We start from the raw sequence: 20,511 nt of genomic DNA, 5'->3' as shown, positions 1-20,511 counted from the left end.
CAAAGATAGGAGGTGAGTGGACAGAACCATTCTGGCCCAGGGAAGCCTCACTTTCTCTGAAGACCTAACATCCCTGCCTCACCAAAAGAATTCAAACTGCCTGACCTCGTTCTGATGACAAGGTGGACAGCTGGGTGCTCACAGTGGCAACCACTACCACACAGTCCTGGCTCACTACATCTTACCCACAGACAGTAGGTTAGTATGTATGACCATCCCAAGTCGAAAGTGAAACTAACCAGCGTCTAAGTGACATAAACTGTCTATGATGGAATCCTTTAAGGTATACTGTTATGATAGCTCATCTCTAAAAATAGCCTCAGGGTCACATTGCACTTCCTCACAGGCCTCAATTTGCATTGACAGGCTACAGTGACAGTTACATCTCACCTTTAAGAAGGGTCAGCAAGGTTTGCTTTCTCTGCCTCAAACTGTTTATTTAACAGCTGGCCACACACTACTGGAGAGAAATATAAAGAAGCTAGTGGTTGGGGACAGACCCTGAGACTATAAGAAGCTCCTCTACTCTACCCATCTTCCGCCTAAGTGCTCAGTGTAGCCTCTAAAAGATTCCAGAGACCATTTAATTGTAATGGCATGAAAATGAAGCTAGGGAGAAAACTCAATTGGTAGAGTGCCTGCTCGAAAACATGGGGATCTGAGTTCAGATCCCCAGAACCTTTATAAAAAGCTGCATATGGCAGAGCACACATGTAAGCCCATTGCTGATGTAGGACAGAAGAGGTGGATCACTGAGGGTCATTGGTCAGCCAGTCTAGTTGAATCCATGAGTTTCCATCTAAGTCTCAAAAGATAAAGGTAGAGAGCAATTGAGAAAAGACATTCACGGTCATCCTCTCACCTCCATAAGCACACACACACACACACACACACACACACACACACTTCTAAAAGGCTTAATTCATTATCAGTCATCCATGAAAACACATTTATAAACATACATTCTGCATTGTTTCCAATGTCATTAACTTCTAAGTTTAGAACCAAATATAATAACCTTATTACTTAACAGGAAAAAAAATACCCCATGTTACAAAATATGTAATACAATTTCTTTACTTAGAGAAACTCACCCTCTACATAGATAACACTAAAAAGAAGCAGCCTTTCCTGTCTGAGACGAATGGTGAAATCCTATTGTCTTCATGGTGAATTTATCACTACTGTTTTCTCCATAGCAACCCGATTTGCCCACAGACCTTCCTCCGAACACACACCCGGTGCTGACTGATAGCCAGGTCTGGTCTCTTCTTACTCACTCTGGGTTTCACAAAGTCCAGATTAGATACAGTCCTGGTTTTAGCAATACAAGGAGCAACAGCAGTTTTCTAAAACTCAGTATTTTCTGAAAAGACTTGTCAATGGAAAAAGAAAATCAAAGTGGTCTATGATACACAATATAGTTTAGACATTTAGATTTATGCCCTTAAATCTATAACTAAAGCACTTGCCTTTAGAGCATCCATTAGAAAGGAAACAGAGGGTTTGACTAACGTTAAAGTATGTTCCACAGAGCTATCAAATGACTTCATTTCTAAGACAAAGAATATTTATTTTATTAGGGTAGGTACTCTAATGAAGATCTAAGAAGTTATATTAGGAAAAGGGGAAACCTTACATGAGGAAAAATGCACAGTGGGAAGTCCCTATAGGTCGAGCTCTTTCAGGAGACTACAACAATGGTAGGTTCTGCTTTATATATTGATTTATTTTGTGGTCCTAGAGATTGGACACTGGGCCTAAGGGAATGCTGGGCAACATCCTCATACTGAACGTCAACTTGCAGTAACCCTTTTAATCTTGTTTCTAATATTCTTATTCAGTCTTTCAGAACCACACTAACATTACATGCTAAAATGCATCAAAAATATTACATGAAATTACAAGACACTGAGATCAACAATTCACCTCCTTCAAAAGGTGAATTTTGGTCTATTTGCTTTGTCTTTGCAACTAGTCACTCAGTTGTGAGGTTCAGAGAAGGAATTTTTGCAAGAACTACATCCTAAAACCAAGATCAAGGAGGTAAATGACATTTTAAAATCATTTTATGTAACATTTCAAAGCATACTAAGTGTTTGCAATTCCCGACAGCAGCATGCTTGTGATTTGACAAACTGACTTAATCCTGAGGGATAAATTCAGACAATTCGAGACAGATGAACTGCCATAACTCTTCAGCTGAAGCCATTGCAACGGAACCTCCCATAATCCACCACTCAGCAGATGCAGCTCACTGCTCCTCACACTTAAGGAAACTAGATTAGACGGGAGGGTCCCGCTATCATTTCCTACCTGCTGCTCATGGCCACAGTTTTATCTAACCAAGAGCCAGAAAGACTCTCCACTTCCTCTGCTCTCAGAGGACAGTCGCCTATTTCAGAATACATTCTGATTTCTTCTCTCCAGCACTAACCACAGGCTGTCGATAAACTTAATTATGAAGATAAATGCAAATAGAACCTCTGCATCCTACAGATCACATGAAAATCATTGAAGCGAACATTACTTCTGCAGTCCATTATCTGAACATCAATCTATACGATGAGCAGGTTCTTAAAGCGAAAGACTGAGATCAAGGCGTGTCTCACTCATTTCTCAGTCCAATTTCTCTTCCTCCTAAGTTTTAACTCCTGGCTCACCATTGAGCTTTTTTTTTTTTTTTTTTTAATCAATGTTAACTTCTTAAAAGATAGTTTTAAACTTCGACAGTTATGTGCATGCATATGTTTTCTGATCATATTCAACATCCATTATTCTCCCTCACCCCTCCCACTCCCTCTAGACCCCTTCCTCCTCCCGGAAAAGTCCTCTCTATTCAAATGTGGTCTATTTTGTTGTTGTTTTAGGAACCCCTGGGTTTAATTAGGATTGCCTGCGAGAGTATGGGTGTGAAGCTACTTAGGAACATGGCAGCTTACCAGTTGCTACACCACTGAAGAAGAATGACCCCTCCCCCAGTCACAGGACCGGCCAACAGCTCCCAGCTAGGAGTGGCGTTGACATGCTTTTGAACAAAACACACAAGTACCACTCAGTGTAAGACCAGCAAGTACATTCATCTAATCAATTATTAATTTCTACATTTTCCATCTGCCTAGGTGATGTGAAAGAGAATTGTCCTGGTGTCAGGGGTGAGGACTCATCCTGTAAAGTACCCAGCTGTCTCTAAGAAACATGCAATCAACCATTTCCTAGCCTGAGATATGAGACGCCCTGCAGTTCCCGACACAGGCTTAGGCTAGGCAGACAAGCAGAAAAATGAAACCACAGGAAGACAAGAAAAACGTGCCTGTTCATACTTGACTGGAACACAGCTCAGTTTAGAGGACAGCTGTCATGGTTTACTAGAGAACCAACAGGTAGCAAAACCATGAGAGAAACAGCCTCCTCCAAAGTCAGACAAAGCCAAGTCTTGTAAGCAGCCAGCACAACAGTGAAAGCGAATAAAAGATACAGAAATAAAAAAGTCTCAACAAATTGGTGATCCTAACTCTAATGGCTGAAAACGTGCTGAAGCAGATGGCACCAGTAGGGAAAGACAGCCTCAACAACAGTGTAATCTTTGTAAGAAAGCAGGGCCTGCAAGATTACCAGTGACAGATGTGAGGTGGCCACTCTGAGACTGTTGTGTCCATCCTGTGGTACGCACCGGGCACCTCCTTGGCACCAGCAGGGTGGACTAATGCACCTGGGCCTTTCACCAATAGTGAATTAATTCTACCTGGGCTGGCAGAAGACTGGGGGTAGAATCACCAGACAATACAGTCTGCATTCATAATTGTAAGTACTCTTTCTTGAGTCTCTTGCAATGGCTACAACATTGTTTCTGAACACAGTGCTATCAGTGTTTCAGACCTGATAACTTTGTCACAGGAATCATACTATGCATCTTTGCCCCGTCCCTGGCTTCTATTCATGGGATGCCAGCAATACTCCCCTCCACCCCCAGTCGTGAAGATCAACAATGTCTGTAGACATTACTAAATGGTTGCTTGCCAGACAAATGGACCCTGGTTGAGAATTACTGGTTGAGATCAACGAATCAAGATTGCTCCTGCTCAGCCTTGAGAAGCTAGTCCCACTGTCAGTGTCCCACCCACCACATCCACCACACTGTTATATTGCAAAAGCAACAGCCTTTTGACGGACTGGGCAGCTCAGCACACTGTTCTTAGCACTATAGAGCAGGGTATAACCAAAGGCCACCACCGTCAATGTAGGAGTCTTTCATATTTCTATCGTAATAAAGAGATCAAATTTTGTATTTAGCCCACTTTATTGCAAGGCTAGGGCCTGATGCAGTGTCTGCTCTAGGCCCACTCCTCCAAACTTTCCAGTGGGATTAATTAACTCCATCATGGTCCAGGTTGCCGAGATGTGTGCAGAGTGCACTGCAGGGTACTGTCGTTACCTCTGGACTCACAGGAAAACTTGGCCATGGGCTGGTAATGTCACTGAAGTACAAATCTTTAAAGATTTATTTGTTTCTTTGTTTTCAACTACCCAGGGTAGCCTTAAACTAGAACTCCTCAGCCTCCTCAGCACTGGAATGACAGGTGTATTTCACCATGCCTTGCTTACTGATTTTTGTTCTAGTAAAAAAACAAAACAGACAAACAAACGAAAAACAAAGGAGCCACTAAAAACAAAGTGAGTATATAAACAAAAACACTCATAATTATTTTTACATCCCCCCAAGGTGTATGAGTACGTGTGGTGTATGTGTGTACCTACAGACATATAAATACAAATAACACATGGCAAAGAATAAAAAAATCAGGAAAATATTTATGGAAATAGAAAAGAAGAAATGTACGTTTTATGAGTAAATCTGAGAAAAAGAGAAACTTTCCCTGCAGATAAACATGTGTTCTTAAGTGAGCCAAAGGTCCTGATGACATCACTGCTAGCTGGCACACATGCAAACCTCTCAATTAGCAGTGCTGTTACACAACCCTCCTGCAGATGTGAATTCTTCCCTACATCCAAGTAAAACACCCCATCAACATCCTCTCCAGTTTTCTCCACCTACATCAAAGACGAAGAAAGGGACCGTCCTCAAGATTCCTGTTCCTGCCATAGCCCCTCTCACTTCCAATGCATTTCTTCAACTCCTTCCTTCCAGTTTCATAAGACATGAGCACAGTCTTCATCCTTCAGAGCAGGGAAAAGGTCACCAGCACTCCAGGTGACAGAGGGCACACTAGGCTCTTAGACGTGCTTATGCTCGGCTTCCTTCTTAGAGAAAGAGCAGAAGGGAGACATGGGGGAGAAGGAAGCCAGGAAGAAAATGAAAAACACAAAGCACAGAGTCTGACCACACGCCGACCCTTCCCTAGTATGTGTCCTCGACACCCTTTGTCGTCTTGGCTCCTACAGGCAACAGTCCTCACATCTAGTTCAAGCTTCTAACTTACAGACAAGGAAACAGAAATCCAAATCCAACTTATGAACTTGTCCAAGGTCACACAAATGCTAATCAGCAAAGTGACAGGAAGTTCAGTGATCTGGCTCCTAGTCACACATTCTCTCCTGCCTCTGTCATAGTCTTCCTCCGAGTGCATCTGGAGGCTGAAATACCAGTGTTCTGAAGGGAAAGGGGAGAACTGCATACAGAATGTATATAAAAGAGAAAGTATGTGTTCCTGTCAAAGACAAGCTTGTTTGAACAGTATGCCCACTCAGCCAAATTTGGGTGGCTAGGAATCATCTGCTCAGGTGAAAATGATGCCGCCACTAAACTGCATCCACACCCCACTGTGTACCGGGAATGCAGCATGGCTCTGTTGGTAGGGACAGACACATTACCTTGCAGTCTCAGTCCTCTAATACTGGAACAGCATGTGCAAATGTGTAACACCAAAAACATCCAGGGTTGACTGTAATTCTGAAGTCCTTCCACTTTCTTGGCTATAAACTACTTGATTTCATCTCATGTCCTCATTCCATTATGCACTGAAATTGTTTCCTCATTTATTTCAATGGTGGGAGTTAAACTGACCCTTGACTCACTAGGCTCTACTGCAGGGCTACCCCTAAGCAATGCACAAAACGTAAATGAAGGATATATTGGTTACTTTTCTCGTTACTGGGACTGAACATCTCATGGAAGCAACCTGAGAAGGAGTTTTGACTCGCAAAGGTCCCTATGTATCCTGGCCGGTGTGGCACAGAGTTGCCTCTCACTTTCTGGTGGTAGGAACTCTCAGCTTGCTCACACTGCAGCCAAGTGAGAAGCAAAGAGCTCAGCCTCCTGCTTCAACCTCTCAAGTAACAGGATTCCAGGTGTGTGCCACACAGAATCCTCCCCAGTTTCTCACCGAGGGCACAGGCAACCCAAAGTAAGGAATAACTGGGGAACATAATCTATTGGATAAAATAGAGTGATGCTAGGACTCTCCCAAACATTCTGCAGCTTCCCAAAACAGGGCCACCAACTCCAGACCGAGTGTTCAAACATATCATTTTGTGGCAGCTATAACAGAGGAAGCAGATGCCCTAGTTACAAATAAGTCTCCCAGCCACTGTGTACTTTGACTGATGTCTACCTAAAGTAAATGGACACCTAACCACACTACCAAGAAGCCTTCAAAATCCTTCTAGTCCTAGATTGAGCTCTGTGGCTCCAGGACACCAACGATATGCTCACTTTGACTACGCTGGAAACTTGAATGTTCATATGACTATTTCATAAGAATGAAGAGATACTACCAATTAGTGAATGTACACTTGTTCTAAAGTCTCAGGAATAAATAGGAATAAAAGACCATTACTTTACTAGTGTTCCAGTATGCATGAACTAGGGAAGACATTTTATACCACAACTCTTAAATATTGAGCACTCTTGAAATAACAAATGACGCCATATTCACCACAGTTTGACTATTCAGAAACAAAAGTTTACTTGAAAGGGAATTATTCTCTCTGAAAGTGGTAACTGATATTTGACTCTACTCAAGTTCAGGGTTACTCCTGTTTTGTTTCCTTCTAAATATTATTGTATATGCTAATACAAGTAAGGAGTCATTAAATCAATAAACAGTACATCCTGAAAACCAGGAGAAAAATCAAGTTCCACTTCTGGAATCATTGCTAAAATTATGGCTTAATTGTTTTTAAATGTTCATCTTTTTTTCTATACCTCACATTTGCCATTGGGGAAATGTTTTCACCTTAAGTGGCTGTCACACTAATTATAAATTTTAAATTTATTTTAATTAGAACTTCATGTTATAATTACTGGAAGCAATAGCAGTACTACTACACTATTACTACAAGATTTATTTTTTTATGGTTCTGGGGATTGAACTCAGGACCTTGTCCAGGCTAGGAAGGTGCTACTCCATCAAGCTAAGTACCCAATTCTATAAAATTAGTTTGAAATTAGCCCCTTAACTATGTTAAAATGCTTAATATTAAATCATCCCTCAAAGCGTGGGGAGCAGATGAAATCCTGAGTGACTGTGTACTTTAGACATGAGGACAGGCATGTCAAAGATTCCAATGTCTCAGATACATCGGAATGACAAGGCCTTCCCCAGGTCAGGCTCTGGAGAATGGGCAGTCTTCCTCTGGTCCAAGTATGGATACAGCTGACCTTTAGCTAAAACCAGTGCACACAGGAAGTACAGACCACAGCTTCCTCATCCCAGATGACTACAATCCCATACTGCTCCCCTATAGAAACCCCCTATTCCTGCTGAGTTTCCAGACCATGGTTGCTGTTTCTCTATCTGAGCTCATGGCCCATTCCATCCCAGCTGGATGTTACTTGCATCTGTCATTTCTTCATTCTCTTTTGTCCCAGTCAGATCAACCACATGACTACATCAAAATGATTAATATTAAATAGTCCCCCAGTGGTTAAATAAAGGCCTAAAATTATGTCGCAGAAGTACTAAATGAAACAACAAAAAAATTGGAAAAATTTATCAATCTAAAAAAATTACAACCATTTATAGTATCTTTCTTGATTCCAAATAAAAAGTTAGAAGCAGTTACTTGGGTATCCAACAACTCTTGAAATATCAATAGGCCAAGGACCACATTTAATTCCTTCATCCAATAGTTTGAACACTGAGGATGCTGACAATCTTTAACACCATCAATTGATACAGAAGATAAACAATAGGCCTACAAAGGCAAGAGTCACGAGGAAACCAACTTTCCAGTCTTCTCAAAAGAATTTTAAATCTTGAAGGAAGCAAATGTCAGTGGCTAACACTTAGTAAGTTTTTATGTGTCAAACATTAATTGTCACTCTCATTTGAAAACACAGCAACCTGCAACTGTGTTGTTTATTGTCTTTCTCACTGGCTCAAAGACTCCACAGCGATAGGGACTCACTGCAAATCCATGACCTAGTATGAGCAACCCAACTCAGGCATTCAATTATTATTTGCTGATTAAATCAGGTTATCAATGATTCAAATATTTTAACTGTTGGCCATAACCTATGGGGTTATGAAGATGCAGACTAGGAAAAGGTGTGTCACAACCAATAGAATCAAGTCTTAAGTGAATTTTTTACTTTATATGTCCTATATTTACGACATGCTCATCTCTTCTCTCTTCCTTTCCACATGCCAGACAAGTATTCTAATACTGAATCACATTCCCAGCCCCTAACACACATTTCTTGCTATGGATGAACACTTTTTTTAAGGTCTAAAACAAAAAAATCACCGTGGTATGTTCATAATTTATTTTGTTCATTGGTTCCCCCAATAATCATGGTGTAATTAACACTACAACTTCTATATAGCAAAGTCTCAAGTTTCCAGAGGTTATATCTGTTTTCAAGATGACAGAGCTAAATATAAGTATAGACACCACCTGGCCAAATAATCATTCCTCTGGTATTTTGCTCAGAAAACGTGACTGAACTAAATAGGGCTTCAATTATAGTAATTATGACTTGATTAATAAGAAAGACATAGGTTTTGAAGGTGGATAGGTCTGAATTCAATACCTGCCTTTGCCACTAAGCAACTGTGTGGATTTGGGCCTACAACTCAATGTCTCTGGGCTTTGATTTCTTGACATGTAAAATTGGGAACATTAGTAAGATAAAGTTTTAAATGTTTTGCTATATGAAAATAATGTAGATCAACAAGTATCGTATTATTTCAAATAACTATTAGTGTTATGTTTCTGGTCTCATAAGTAAGATTCAGTATACGAAACCAGAATTTGAATGTGTAAAAAATTATGAATGAGAAATTTATGGGATTAAACAGCAAAGTATGGCAACAGGGTAAAAGTGGCATAGAGATGTCCACAAGTTTGTCATGGTACTAGTTGACACACACCTAAATCAAGATGTAGGTACCCTGTTGGGTCAGGTTATCATAAGAACAGAGGTAACAACACTGCTTAACCCTACAACCAAAACCAAACTATTTCATCCTTAACATCAGACCAACATCCGTCTTCTTCCTCCACGGCCTGGCTGGTGCTCAATGAAAGTGTTAGGAAAACCACCCACTGCTGCCCAGGGTACCCTGGAGCTAGGCACTGAGATTCGGAGCAACTCACCCCGGAGACTCCGTTGGTATTGCCCCAGACTGTCCTCCAGGGTAGAGTTCCCTGGGGACTTCGCCATGGGGTCAGAGATGGGAGTTATGCGGGAAAGTGTCCAGTGCACCCCTCCAGGAACAGGCCTAGCGCTGGGGGTTGGGGAATGCCTGCCTGCTTCCTGTCGCTGCTGTCACTAGGGAGCCAGGAACCCCGGACCGAGCTCCTGGGGGCTTTTCCTACCGCCTGGCCCTCATGATGATCGTCGGGAGTTGTAGTTCGCAGGCTCAAAGCCTGCACCCTCGAGAGTCCTATGAGCCTTCCAGCTACACTACGATTCCCAGAGGGCTATGCGCTCGGGGCGCCACTCCGGCAGTTTAGCGGCCTGAGCCCGTTGCCAAGAGACGGGCTGGCAGGCCGTGCCCTTTCCCTTCTGCCCAGTTTGGGTTAGTCCTGCTATCCTGCCATCCTCCAGCCACCTGGATCGACCCGCTGACAGAAGGGGCCCGGTGAAGGCCGAGGCTCTGCAAAATGGGTCGTTGTGGAGTTAATCCCTGAGCCCTCTCAAGGATTGACTGTAAACTCTGTTTGAGTTAGGATTTCTGTCAAAATTGTTTTTCCCTAGAAAATGAAGCTGTAAATCTTCCCATCCGCCGGACGGTGAGGGCGGCGGACACTACAACTCCTAGCATGCCCAGCGCCCCGCCCTCCGCGTGGAGTTGGCGCGCTGCCCGCTGGGAATCGTAGTCCTGGTTGGTTGCGGTCCTACTCCAGCCAGGCAGCTCTTCATTGTTCCAGCGGGTCTTGAGGGCACGCCTGCGCAGTGGGCGGCTGAGCGAGCGTGTGGGTGAGACCCTCCTCAAAGCCCCCTTTCATTGTCTGGGTCTGGCGCCTGCGCAGTGAGGCATCGCTGGGCCCCGGCAAGAGGAGGGAGAGGACCTGGCTGGTTGCCCTTTGCGGGGCGCCTGCGCACTGAGCTGCCGCTCACTGCCGTTCCCGCTATGTGTGGGGCGTGTGTGGAATAACGTTATTGCCCAGCGGAACCGAGGGGGCCCGAGCTCCACGGCGGCGGCGGCGGCGACGAAGACGACGACGACGACGACAACGGCGACGGGGTGGGGGGGAGGACAGCGTGGCAGAGACTGACGGGACGCGCCGCGCCCCGCCTCCCGGTCCGGTCCCTCTCCGCGGTGAGGGGTAAGTGATGCGCTCGGGGTCGGCGCGGCCCGGGGAGTCTGCACATCCTCGTCCTCCTCGGTTCCTGCGGCCGGGGTCGGGGCGCGGCCCGCGGCGGGGTTGGAAGTGCGAGCCTGGAGGCCGAGGGGCGCTGCCCGGACGCCCCGCGCGGCGGCCGCCGCCCTCCCCTCCCCTCCCCCACGGACTGCGGCCGGCCGCCCCGGGCCGGCTTCCCTCCCGTGCTCCCCGGTCCTCTCCAGCTGCCTCCCGGCTTTGTGCAGCAGCCGCTGCGGGCGGAGCGTCGAGGGAATGGCTGCTCGGCCGCCGCTGGGGACCCGAGTTTTGCAGGGCGCCCATCCCTTTTGTAGGGTTGGTGTCGGGGTGTGTGGGGCGGGTGGCGGGGGGGGGGGGGGGAGGTCGGACGACGAGCCTTCGGGTGGTGTCGGGAGGGCGTGGAAGACGTGCTGTCACGCAGCCTGCCCCGCGCGCGACTGGCACCCCACGTCGCCTCGGGCTGGGTAGTAAACCCCGCGGGAGGAGCGAGTGGCTTCCTGTCGGCTTCATTGTCCCAAGATTCGGTTGTAGGGTTTGGATCTGTTCCCCCTTCCATTTTACTCAAGGGGGAGAAGTAGCAGCTGCGTTGACACACGGAAGGGAAGACAAGGAAATGTGTCCTAAGTCATATGATCTCTGTTTTCTGGTCTTGAGTAGTTTTTACTGGTTTTTGTTGTTCTTTTTGCCCAAAATATGAAGAAGACGAGCTGTACCTGCTAGAGCCCAAGCCTGCCAAGGTGATCAATATAAATTACTAGGTGACAATGAAGACTGGGCTAGGTAGGCCTAACGGCGAAGCTGTTGTTGAGCGGGGAAATGAACCAGCAGAATTATTTTTTCCACTGGGTGGGTAATGCGTTCATGTTCCTAAGGGAATACATTAGGTAGGATACGTTTAAAGCAAACAAAACAAGAAATAGGCCGGGTGTATTGCAGATTCTGAAATTGATTGGATTTTTTTCTGTTGATGAAATTTCAACCGTTGGAGAGGAATTCGTTGATGTAGACAATACATTTAGTTGAAAATGCATCCTTTAAAATGATTTGAATCTTTAGCGTACGGTATTTGCAGTGCTATGCCAACCTTTCTGCTTAAAACAAGCAGACGGTAGGATGAAGCAGGCTGAGGGACAGGTGGAGGGATAATGGGAGTTACATTATAAAGACAGAACCTGAGTCTTTATGGATATAGTCCTATGTACTTGGCCTTCAGAGACCGAGGAATTCAGCACTGAGAAATAGCAAGGTTTTTTTTTTCCCCCCACAGTTTTAAAACAATAAAACCAGGGATGCTTTTAGTTCTTCCTTTTGTAAGTACTACAAAACTTTGGTGTCCTAAAACGGGAGTCTTAAGTGGGCCTGACAGAAACTAAGAAGATACTAACACTGGCAAAGTGGGCTGCCTTGTCTGCCTACCCAAAGCAATGGAAGGCAGAGCTGAACAAAACCAGGATCTCTACTGCAGTGTGCTCTCTTCTGTGTGCCCTAGTCCCCTGCCCTGCACAAATATATAGAACATTTCCTACATGCTCCTAAGTGCTCTTTTTTCTTTTTTAAACGCAATTCTCAACAATTGTATTAATTGTGTTGTGTTATAAATTATTAATTATACTGAAGTGGAGCTTGAGCTTTATAGACTAAGGGAAAATGTCTTAACATGTGCTTTTTGTAAAAACAGACTGGCTTCCCTACTTAATAACCAAAATGTAATATGTCCTGACTTTCAGTAATACTGTATAGTGTGGTCAACTCTATAACTCTATAACCTGTGTAAAAATAAAAAGTACACACAAGAACTTAATGATGTTTGTTTTTCTTTAATTAGTGAATTATGTTCTTCTCAACTTACACTAGAACTTACCTTTTGATAACATATTTTGAGAGGCTTATTTTGCTCTAAAATGGAGATTTTATTAAAATACAACTTCTGTTCTTTCATTCTGCTCAATCTTAATGTTATTTTTAGAATGTATAAGATTTCAGCCAATTTTTTGTTTGTTTTGGGTGGTGGGCTCAAGACAGGGTTTCTCTGTGTAGCCATGGCTGTCCAGAAACTCACTCTGTGTGTAGTTCAGGCTGGCCTAGAACTCAGAGATCCACCTGCCTCTGCCTCCCCAAGTGCTAGGATCAAAGGTGTGTGCCACCACCACCCAGCTTTGTTAGTTGGTTTTTTAGAGACGAGGTTTCTCTGTGTAGCTCTGGCTGTTCTAGAACTTGCTGGGTAGATAGACTGGCTTCAGACTCAGAGATCTACCTGCCTCTGCCTCCTGAGTGCTGGGATAAAAGGTGTTCGACAATGTGTCGGGCTTAGGTTTCAGCCAGTTTTAAAAAATTGATAATTAGATTTCATGTGTGAATTTTATTCAGTAAAATTTTAAATATATTTTACTAATAAATTTCATGGTATCCTAAAATTATTTTGTGTGGAATACATGTGTAAAATCTTCATGTTTCTTATTTTAGCATTAGAATAATGAAATCTACATTGTGAACATTAGTATCACTTCTGCATGCTAATGCAGGTATCAGGTGGTTTTTAAAATTCTGTACTTAGTAACTTGTTTCACTTTCTCATTTCTTTTTATTTACTGCTGGTGGGGATCAAAACTCAAAGTGTATTACTGCATCTGCTAGTAAGCAGATATTGCTCCTCTGGTGATAAAAGCTCTATATTTGAGCTTCTTATTTGTATGGGTTTACATTCTGTGTGTGTGTGTGTGTGTGTGTGTGTGTGTGTGTGTGTGTGTGTTTGCATGTATGCATGTATGTTTACATGTGTCAGGGCATGCATGTGTCTGTGCACATAGAGACCTGAGGTTAAAATCTTCTTTGATTGCTTTTCTACATTGTTCAGTTTGAGGCAGGGTATCTCTGTTGAACCCAGAGCTTGTGGATATGTCACTAGCCAGCTTGTTCCAGAGATCCCCCATCATTACCTTTTGAGACTAACGTACCTTCCTACACAGGTCTCCGTGCCCAGTCAGCATTTACATAGGTTCTGGTGATCTGAACCCTGTCTGGTCTTCTTGCTTGCCCAGCAAGTCCTTTAACCAGACCCTGTATGGTTTATTTACTCAACAAAATTCTGTTCCTCATAAATATTTTTACTACGTAATGCATAATGACTTTTTTCTTCTGTCTTAAACATCAGGTTGTTAAGCAGTGTACTAGTCTAGTTAGAATATGATAGGTGATGGTAAGTTGTAAAATAACTATAGCTGTAAGTTATTCTGAATTAGCTATATACCACCAATGTTTGATGAGTAGCTAATGATTAAAGCATTAAACACTGATCTCTTTCACACATAAAATAGGGTCATGTTTAGTGGAGTAAATGCCTCAGACCATTTTTTTCTCATTTACTTTTCCTTAACAATGAAGATTTCTAGTAATTACCCATGGCAAAGTGAGCTTTGATTTATTTGCTCTAATGTTTTATGAGGGATGTGTTCAGTAATGAGTTCACTTTTTTTGTGTTATAAAAAGAATAGGAAAACATCTGTGATTGATTAAACTGGATATATTAACTGCTTTGGTTGAAATGATTGTGCAACAGGGTATGTACTGTTTTAAGGCAAAGTAACATAGCCAAAACGTATGAAACCCTTTTACATGTGAAACAAAAGCATAAAAGAAACTAACAGGAGGAGTGCCAATGTCGTCTAAATTGCTTACATACAATACAAATGGCAACTGAATAGAAGTAGGAAAGAATCCCCAGCATCGCATAGAACTGAAAACCAAGTGAGACATGGCAGAGAACAAGGAGCCATTTTAGTGCGCTAATAATTAATAAGTGCTGCTGTAGAAAACATTTCTCTTTGGGGGCATGGTATTATTGAGAAAGTGAATAATACCTCCACTGCATGGAACACCTACTAAATGGCAGTTTTTGCAACATTTTTCTTTATCAGAGTATCATGTGACACATTTAAAGTTGAAAAACTAAGGGTTGGAGAAATGGCTCAGCAGTTAGGATCACTAGCTGCTCTTGTAGAAGACCCAGGTTTAGTTCCCAACATGCATGTGGTGGCTCACAATGGCCTGTAACTCCAGTTCTAGGGAGTCAGGCACCCTCTTCTGGACTTGACACCAGGAACACACATGGTCAATATCTGTACATGCAGATAAAACACATAAAAATTTTAATAAGCTCTTTTACAAATTTGATAAAACTTGAAGCACAGAATTAGTTAATAATTTTCTATGACACACATTACAAAGTCTTTAACCAAACCTTTGTCTTTTTGACCAAAGCCAAAATTCTTTTGACGCATCTTTCTTTGTAAGTTTAATGATGATACCTATTCCCTTACTGTCATTCATAAAATGCTAGAGTTAGAAGCGTTTTACAAGTCTTCTGTACAGTGTGCCCACACATTGCTAATATTCTTGAGATCCAGCTTCTCCATAAACTCTTCCCTGGACTTGAAAGGAAGCCCAGTTAACTTTCAGAAAGTTTAATGAAAGATTGTTACCAGAGTCCTAGGCCAGAAGAGGTCCCAACTAACCCAGATTGAGCCATCTGCTGCATGGGGAGTAGAGAGGAGTGAGGTAAAACCAGAAAGGAATTTTTTCAGTGTGGCTACACTAGCAAGGAACAAGAGAATCAGCATACCAATCCCTGTCTTCTGGATGAAGACTAAAGTAGCTCTGGAATTATATAAGATAAAGACGAAGTGGGGAGCCAGGGACATCATAATCAAACAGTATTAGCCAGACTGATCTGATAGATTCTGCTGTGTCCTGTTGGCACCAAGAAATCATTGTTGCTTGAAGGGACAGCTCAGTTCCTTTTAGGAGATGATTGCTCCTTCTTAGGAGAGCAGCCTAGGATCTTTTCAGAAAGTGTAAGACAACAGGGCTCAGTGTTCCTACAATTCAAGATATTGTGGAAAAGGGACTCTGGAGAGAATATGCTGGAGGGGCAAAATGAGATCAATTGGGACAGTAACTGTCTTTCTTCCGGGAGAGCAAAAGATAAATTCAAATGAGCCCTATTATAATTTTTACTGTTTTTATATAAGTGTATTTATTAATTATAATAATGGCTTTTGTTATGACATTTTCATACAAGTACATAATATATTATGTTTTTGTCTCTCTGGTCTCTCTCTCTCTCTCTCTCTCTCTCTCACACACACACACACACACACACACACACACACACACACACACACAGAACCTAGGGCACTAGAAAGGAGCCCATGAGAGGAAAACACGATTCTTTAGGGGACAGGGAAGGTAGTAGAACACATGTGGGTTTTTAAGGGTTGGAATACTGGAGATGGAGAGTAGGCAGTGAGGACAAAGGGATGGGGGAGAAATTGAATGGAGGTGATAGTCAACCATACCAAAGTATAAAAAAGCCCAAAATCTAGTGCTGGTTTTCCTATCTGACTACTTCCTGTTAGTTGTAGCTCTGTCTTAAGAACAGTAACAGTAAGACTTTTCTCAATAAAATTTTTTCAAAATTACCATTCGCAACTTCATATTACACGGCTTCCTCCATCTTTCTTGTCTCTACCAACTGATGTGAGACAGTTGAGTCTGTGCTTGTTTTCCAGTCTAATTTCCATATTTCATTCTGCAGTTATGGTCTGGCTGCGCAGTCTAGTGACCGATGGCTTATTTAAAGCCATGTACTTTTGTTTCCAGTCTGAGTTGTGTCATATCTTTAGCAACTGTAATGTTTTTCTAATTTCTGAGAGATGGGGAGGAAGGGGCATCATATGGTTCTTAAAAGTTACCATCTTGTAATTCAGAGTGAAATTCTGTACTTCTGCTTTTCTAATATTAAAGATCTTTCTTAGGAACTGAGATTGTTAATATTGTTTTCTTTGATATTGGTTGTGGGCTTTGTTTTGTTCTAGTGTTTTTAACCATTAGAAAATCAGGAGCCTTAGGGTTCTTAGTTTGTTTTTTGAAATGTTTTAAAATAACTGATGGAGTCTATATAAACATCCTTAGATTTACCCAGGTCTCACATATTCCATTTATAACATAGGTGATATTTCTGAAGCAATGATTTACCCTTACCTGCTACTAAATTTTATCTGTCTTAATGCGACTATAGTTAAAAATCTGTTGAGATTTTCTTGAATCTTGATTCTGTCTTGTCATCTAAGGGATTAGCTTCCCTTCCTGGCTTTCGGGCATTTATAAATTTAATAAGCCATATCTCTATTGTCATAATCCTTCCTGTCCATGTTCTTGTCATAGCCAAGGATAAAGCCATCCAGATTTATAAATAGAATCAATGCCACATAAAATATGCTGGGGGTGGAGAAGTGATACAGAGGTAATGAAAATTATTTGCATAGTTTTGGTTTGTTTTCTTATTTCCCTGAGTAACAGAGGAACTAGATGAAGCTAGGAGTTTGGAGGCTGTAGATAATAGTATATGATAATAAAGCTGAGTAAGGAAAGATATTATGAATTAGAGTTTACCAGAACCAAGAAAGGTATTGCTATTGTTAAGAATGTGACAGAACTTGAGACTGCTTGGCTGGAAATGAGGACAACAGTTATACAACTGCATTTAGACTGTAGCTGCACAATTAAGCATGGAAACTAGATCAGAATAAAAAAATAGCATTGACAGAACATACCGCCATTTGACAGAAAGGAAAGGCAAAGGATTCTGAATAAAATTATCAAAATTAAAGAAAGTGAGTGGTGGTCGACTTTCCTTTTTCAATTTTCAAGGTGTCTACATACAAATGGTTAATTTTTTAATTCATGGTTTGTAAATTCCTTCTTACCCCTGTTTTGTAAATAATTACCACTTACTAAGATGCAATTAAGTAACTTCATTATATTTTATGTACCCCTCAATTCAAACAAATACAAATAATCTGAACCCTCCTTCCATCTTTGACAGGAAAGAAAGCCTCACTACACACTGTATTTTGAATGCTGTCATTTCTAGTGTTTGAGAAGTCAGTCTTCAGAAACAGTGCCCATCACCCACCCTACCCCAGGTATTTACCATTGCAGCTTAGGTAGGCGAAAAAAGGTCCGTAGGTTTCTGGGTAGAGAATACTCTCACATGCAGTGTGGTTCTCAAGGAATGGGGTAGGTGACTTTGAGAACAAAGAGACCACTGTGCCTGAGGTGAGTGAGAGGAGGGAGGAGTAGGAGGAATTAAGATTGGAGCGTGCTTTTATTGGTTGATGTTATTGAAGTGCCGTGGGAATTTATTGAGGGCTTTGAAAGGATTGTCCTGTTTTATAGAGAGTAGCTAGAGGGGAGCAAGTATGGGAATAAGATGGACTAAGAAATAATTGGAGTGATCTAGACTAACTTTGTTTAGAGTAACTGTGATGGTAGTAATGAAAGTTGTCCGTGTCTGGCTTTACAGAATCAAGAGTTGGGCATGTAAAGTTATGAATCTTTATTGAACATTACAGTGAGCATGTCAAGTAGGTAATGGGATATATAAGACACAGATTCTGAGGAGAGGACTAAAGATGTATAATTTAACTACCACGAGTATACTGGAAGAGATCACTTAGGTAGGAAGTTAATTAAGATGCCAAGAGGCCCAACATGCTGGGACCCTTCATGCTCCTACATTGGAACATTAGCATCAGGAAAGATTGAAATGCTGTCAGAGATATGAGAAGATTACAAGTGTGTGATGCCCCAGAAGCCAAGGGAAGAAAGGAAGTTTAAAGGTAAGAGTGTTTGGTCATTGTGTCACGCTTAATCACTTGAATACAGCTTAAGAAATAAAGTACCCTCTCACTAGTGGTCTCTGAACAAATAACTTTATTTTTTTTTTTTTTTGTTTTTCGAGACAGGGTTTCTCTGTGTAGCTTTGCGCCTTTCCTGGAACTCACTTGGTAGCCCAGGTTGGCCTCGAACTCACAGAGATCCGCCTGGCTCTGCCTCCCGAGTGCTGGGATTAAAGGCGTGCGCCACCACCGCCCGGCTACAAATAACTTTAATAGACCTCTCTCCATTCTCATTTGTTAATTAGAACGCTGGCAATCCTTCTTCCTGTAAATTAGCTGCCTGTATCCTTGAACAGAATTTGTTCACAAATAGGGCACTGCCGATTTTAGGGGGATTGGCAGTGGTGTTCTGTTAGGTGAGGATTGATCAGGTGGTGCCGAAGTGTTACTAGTTGTGTGATATTGAGTCTATTACTTTATCTCAGAAGGTCAGTTTCATCGGGTATGTTGAGTTAGTAGTGATAGGCTACTTTCTCAGAGGCTTATTATAAAAAAAAATCCCGAATATTAATAAGGATCAGTCTTAATAACTTCTTCCCAGGGGCCCAGAAGAGAAGCTACATACGAATGGCGAGAATTATTTTCAGGAAAAGAATCTAAGTACACCGAGCTCTTTGTCCATCTACTTTATTCCTCTGGGATAAAATTCTGTCTACACAGCTTCAGTTCTTCTCCCATGTCTAGCTCCTTTCTTGCCTGATTTTTCTCTACCTTTATCTGCTGTCCCCTCTAAGTTCTAAATTCTCTCATCTTAGTTCTTCCCCATCTGGCTCTTCCTCATCTTCCATCTCATTCTTCTAGTTCTCCATCTAGTTCTCCAGTCAAAATCCTCAAAAAATCCCCTTAAGTCTCTGAGGTTTACAGTTATATACCCATGTAATAGCAGTGCTCTAGCTAAAGCAAGGTCACCAGGCTTGAATTCTTTCAGGGTCATAAAGGCAGACAAGAGTTTTCCTCAGGCAGTGACCGTCAGGCTTTCTTTTACAACCCAAAAGGGGAGTGGTAAAGGAGGAGGTCAACTAAGAGCTAAAATTGGTTAATATATCTGAAAAAGATCATTTATGTGCTCAGACTACGGTCCTAGAGGTGGTTAGGTAAATGTTAGGAGTCTATAATGTTAGTATAAATATCACTAAGGCTGTATGAGAAAAGAGGGTCTGAGCTATTTTACCTTAATTCAAGAGAGCATTTGGCCTTGCATGCATGATAGGTATTTCAGATAAAATACACTGTTAGGAGTTCTTGGAAGCATATATAGCATACAAGGAAATCAGTGCAGGAATCGGCTAATATATATACAAAAGCTAAAATATCACCAAGACTTCTTAAACCATGGCTTTTCTGAGTAGTAGCTTTTGTAACAGTAGCTGAATTCCATTATGTTTTCCTGCTGCTTGCAGCGAAAATAAATAAATAAATAAAATAAATAAATAAATGTTTAATCACAGATATCTCTTTCCTTATAGCCTCAAGTAGGATACCACCTCATTATTGTTGGATGTGAGGAAACACAGAGGTTGAAGTAAAAAAATACTTTTCATTGATTCTGTAGAAGTACTATTCATCTCTTGTGGGTTCTGTCTCATTGAGCAGTTTGGCATACCATTTTATAGCATTCTTGTGGTGTAGAGAAAGGGGCATGATGCCAGGGAGAAGAAGAAAAGAACAAGCAAGCTTTGAGCTAACGCTTTCTCCAACCCTCAACTAATCCCCTCCAAACTAACCTTATTCTGTTATCAACTTATCCATATTGCTACTATAGATAAAAAATACTTAACTGAAGCCCTCATTCATATAAATAAGCGTGTGATTTCTGTTTGTGAAGCTGAGTAGCTATAGTAGCCACTAACCACCTGTTTAACAAATGTTACATGGTTCTAAAAAAAAAAAAAAAAAACAACTTTGTTTTTCATAAACTAGCACAGAAATCTTGGAAAGAACTTTTAATACCTCGGTCATGCAAAGGTGTAGCATTTTTCTAGCAGGACATTGAGGATTTAAT

The 20,511-nt window shown here is 41.9% G+C and overlaps 2 protein-coding genes across 19 annotated transcripts in view; one reads left to right on the top strand and one right to left on the bottom strand.

The window, feature by feature from the left end:
* The window catches only part of Sdccag8 (SHH signaling and ciliogenesis regulator SDCCAG8), a 201,267-nt gene extending 191,394 nt beyond the window's left edge, over positions 1-9,873 (bottom strand). For all 8 annotated transcript variants that reach the window (XR_008218004.1, XM_052737749.1, XM_052737743.1 and 5 more), the window contains exon 1: positions 9,562-9,873. Coding sequence is in view for 6 of the 8 variants with exons in the window: in XM_052737743.1 (XP_052593703.1) it covers positions 9,562-9,628 (67 nt within the window). In the remaining 2 variants the exon portion in view is untranslated. The remainder of the gene's footprint in view (positions 1-9,561) is intronic.
* Positions 9,874-10,550: 677 nt separating this feature from the next.
* Positions 10,551-20,511, top strand: part of Cep170 (centrosomal protein 170) — a 95,501-nt gene continuing 85,540 nt past the window's right edge. For 4 of the 11 annotated variants that reach the window (XM_052737742.1, XM_052737739.1, XM_052737737.1 and 1 more), the window contains exon 1: positions 10,556-10,737. The gene's annotated coding sequence lies outside the window, so the exon portion shown is untranslated. Of the gene's footprint in view, positions 10,738-11,061; positions 11,086-20,511 lie in introns of those variants that run through there. The other 7 variants (XM_052737741.1, XM_052737732.1, XM_052737735.1 and 4 more) reach the window with 6 other exon arrangements.

Source organism: Peromyscus californicus, unplaced genomic scaffold (assembly GCF_007827085.1).
Source record: "Peromyscus californicus insignis strain IS unplaced genomic scaffold, ASM782708v3 Scaffold_14__1_contigs__length_90479793_seg_2, whole genome shotgun sequence".
NCBI classification, from domain to species: domain Eukaryota; kingdom Metazoa; phylum Chordata; class Mammalia; order Rodentia; family Cricetidae; genus Peromyscus; species Peromyscus californicus.
This window is presented reverse-complemented; position numbering and strand designations above follow the sequence as displayed.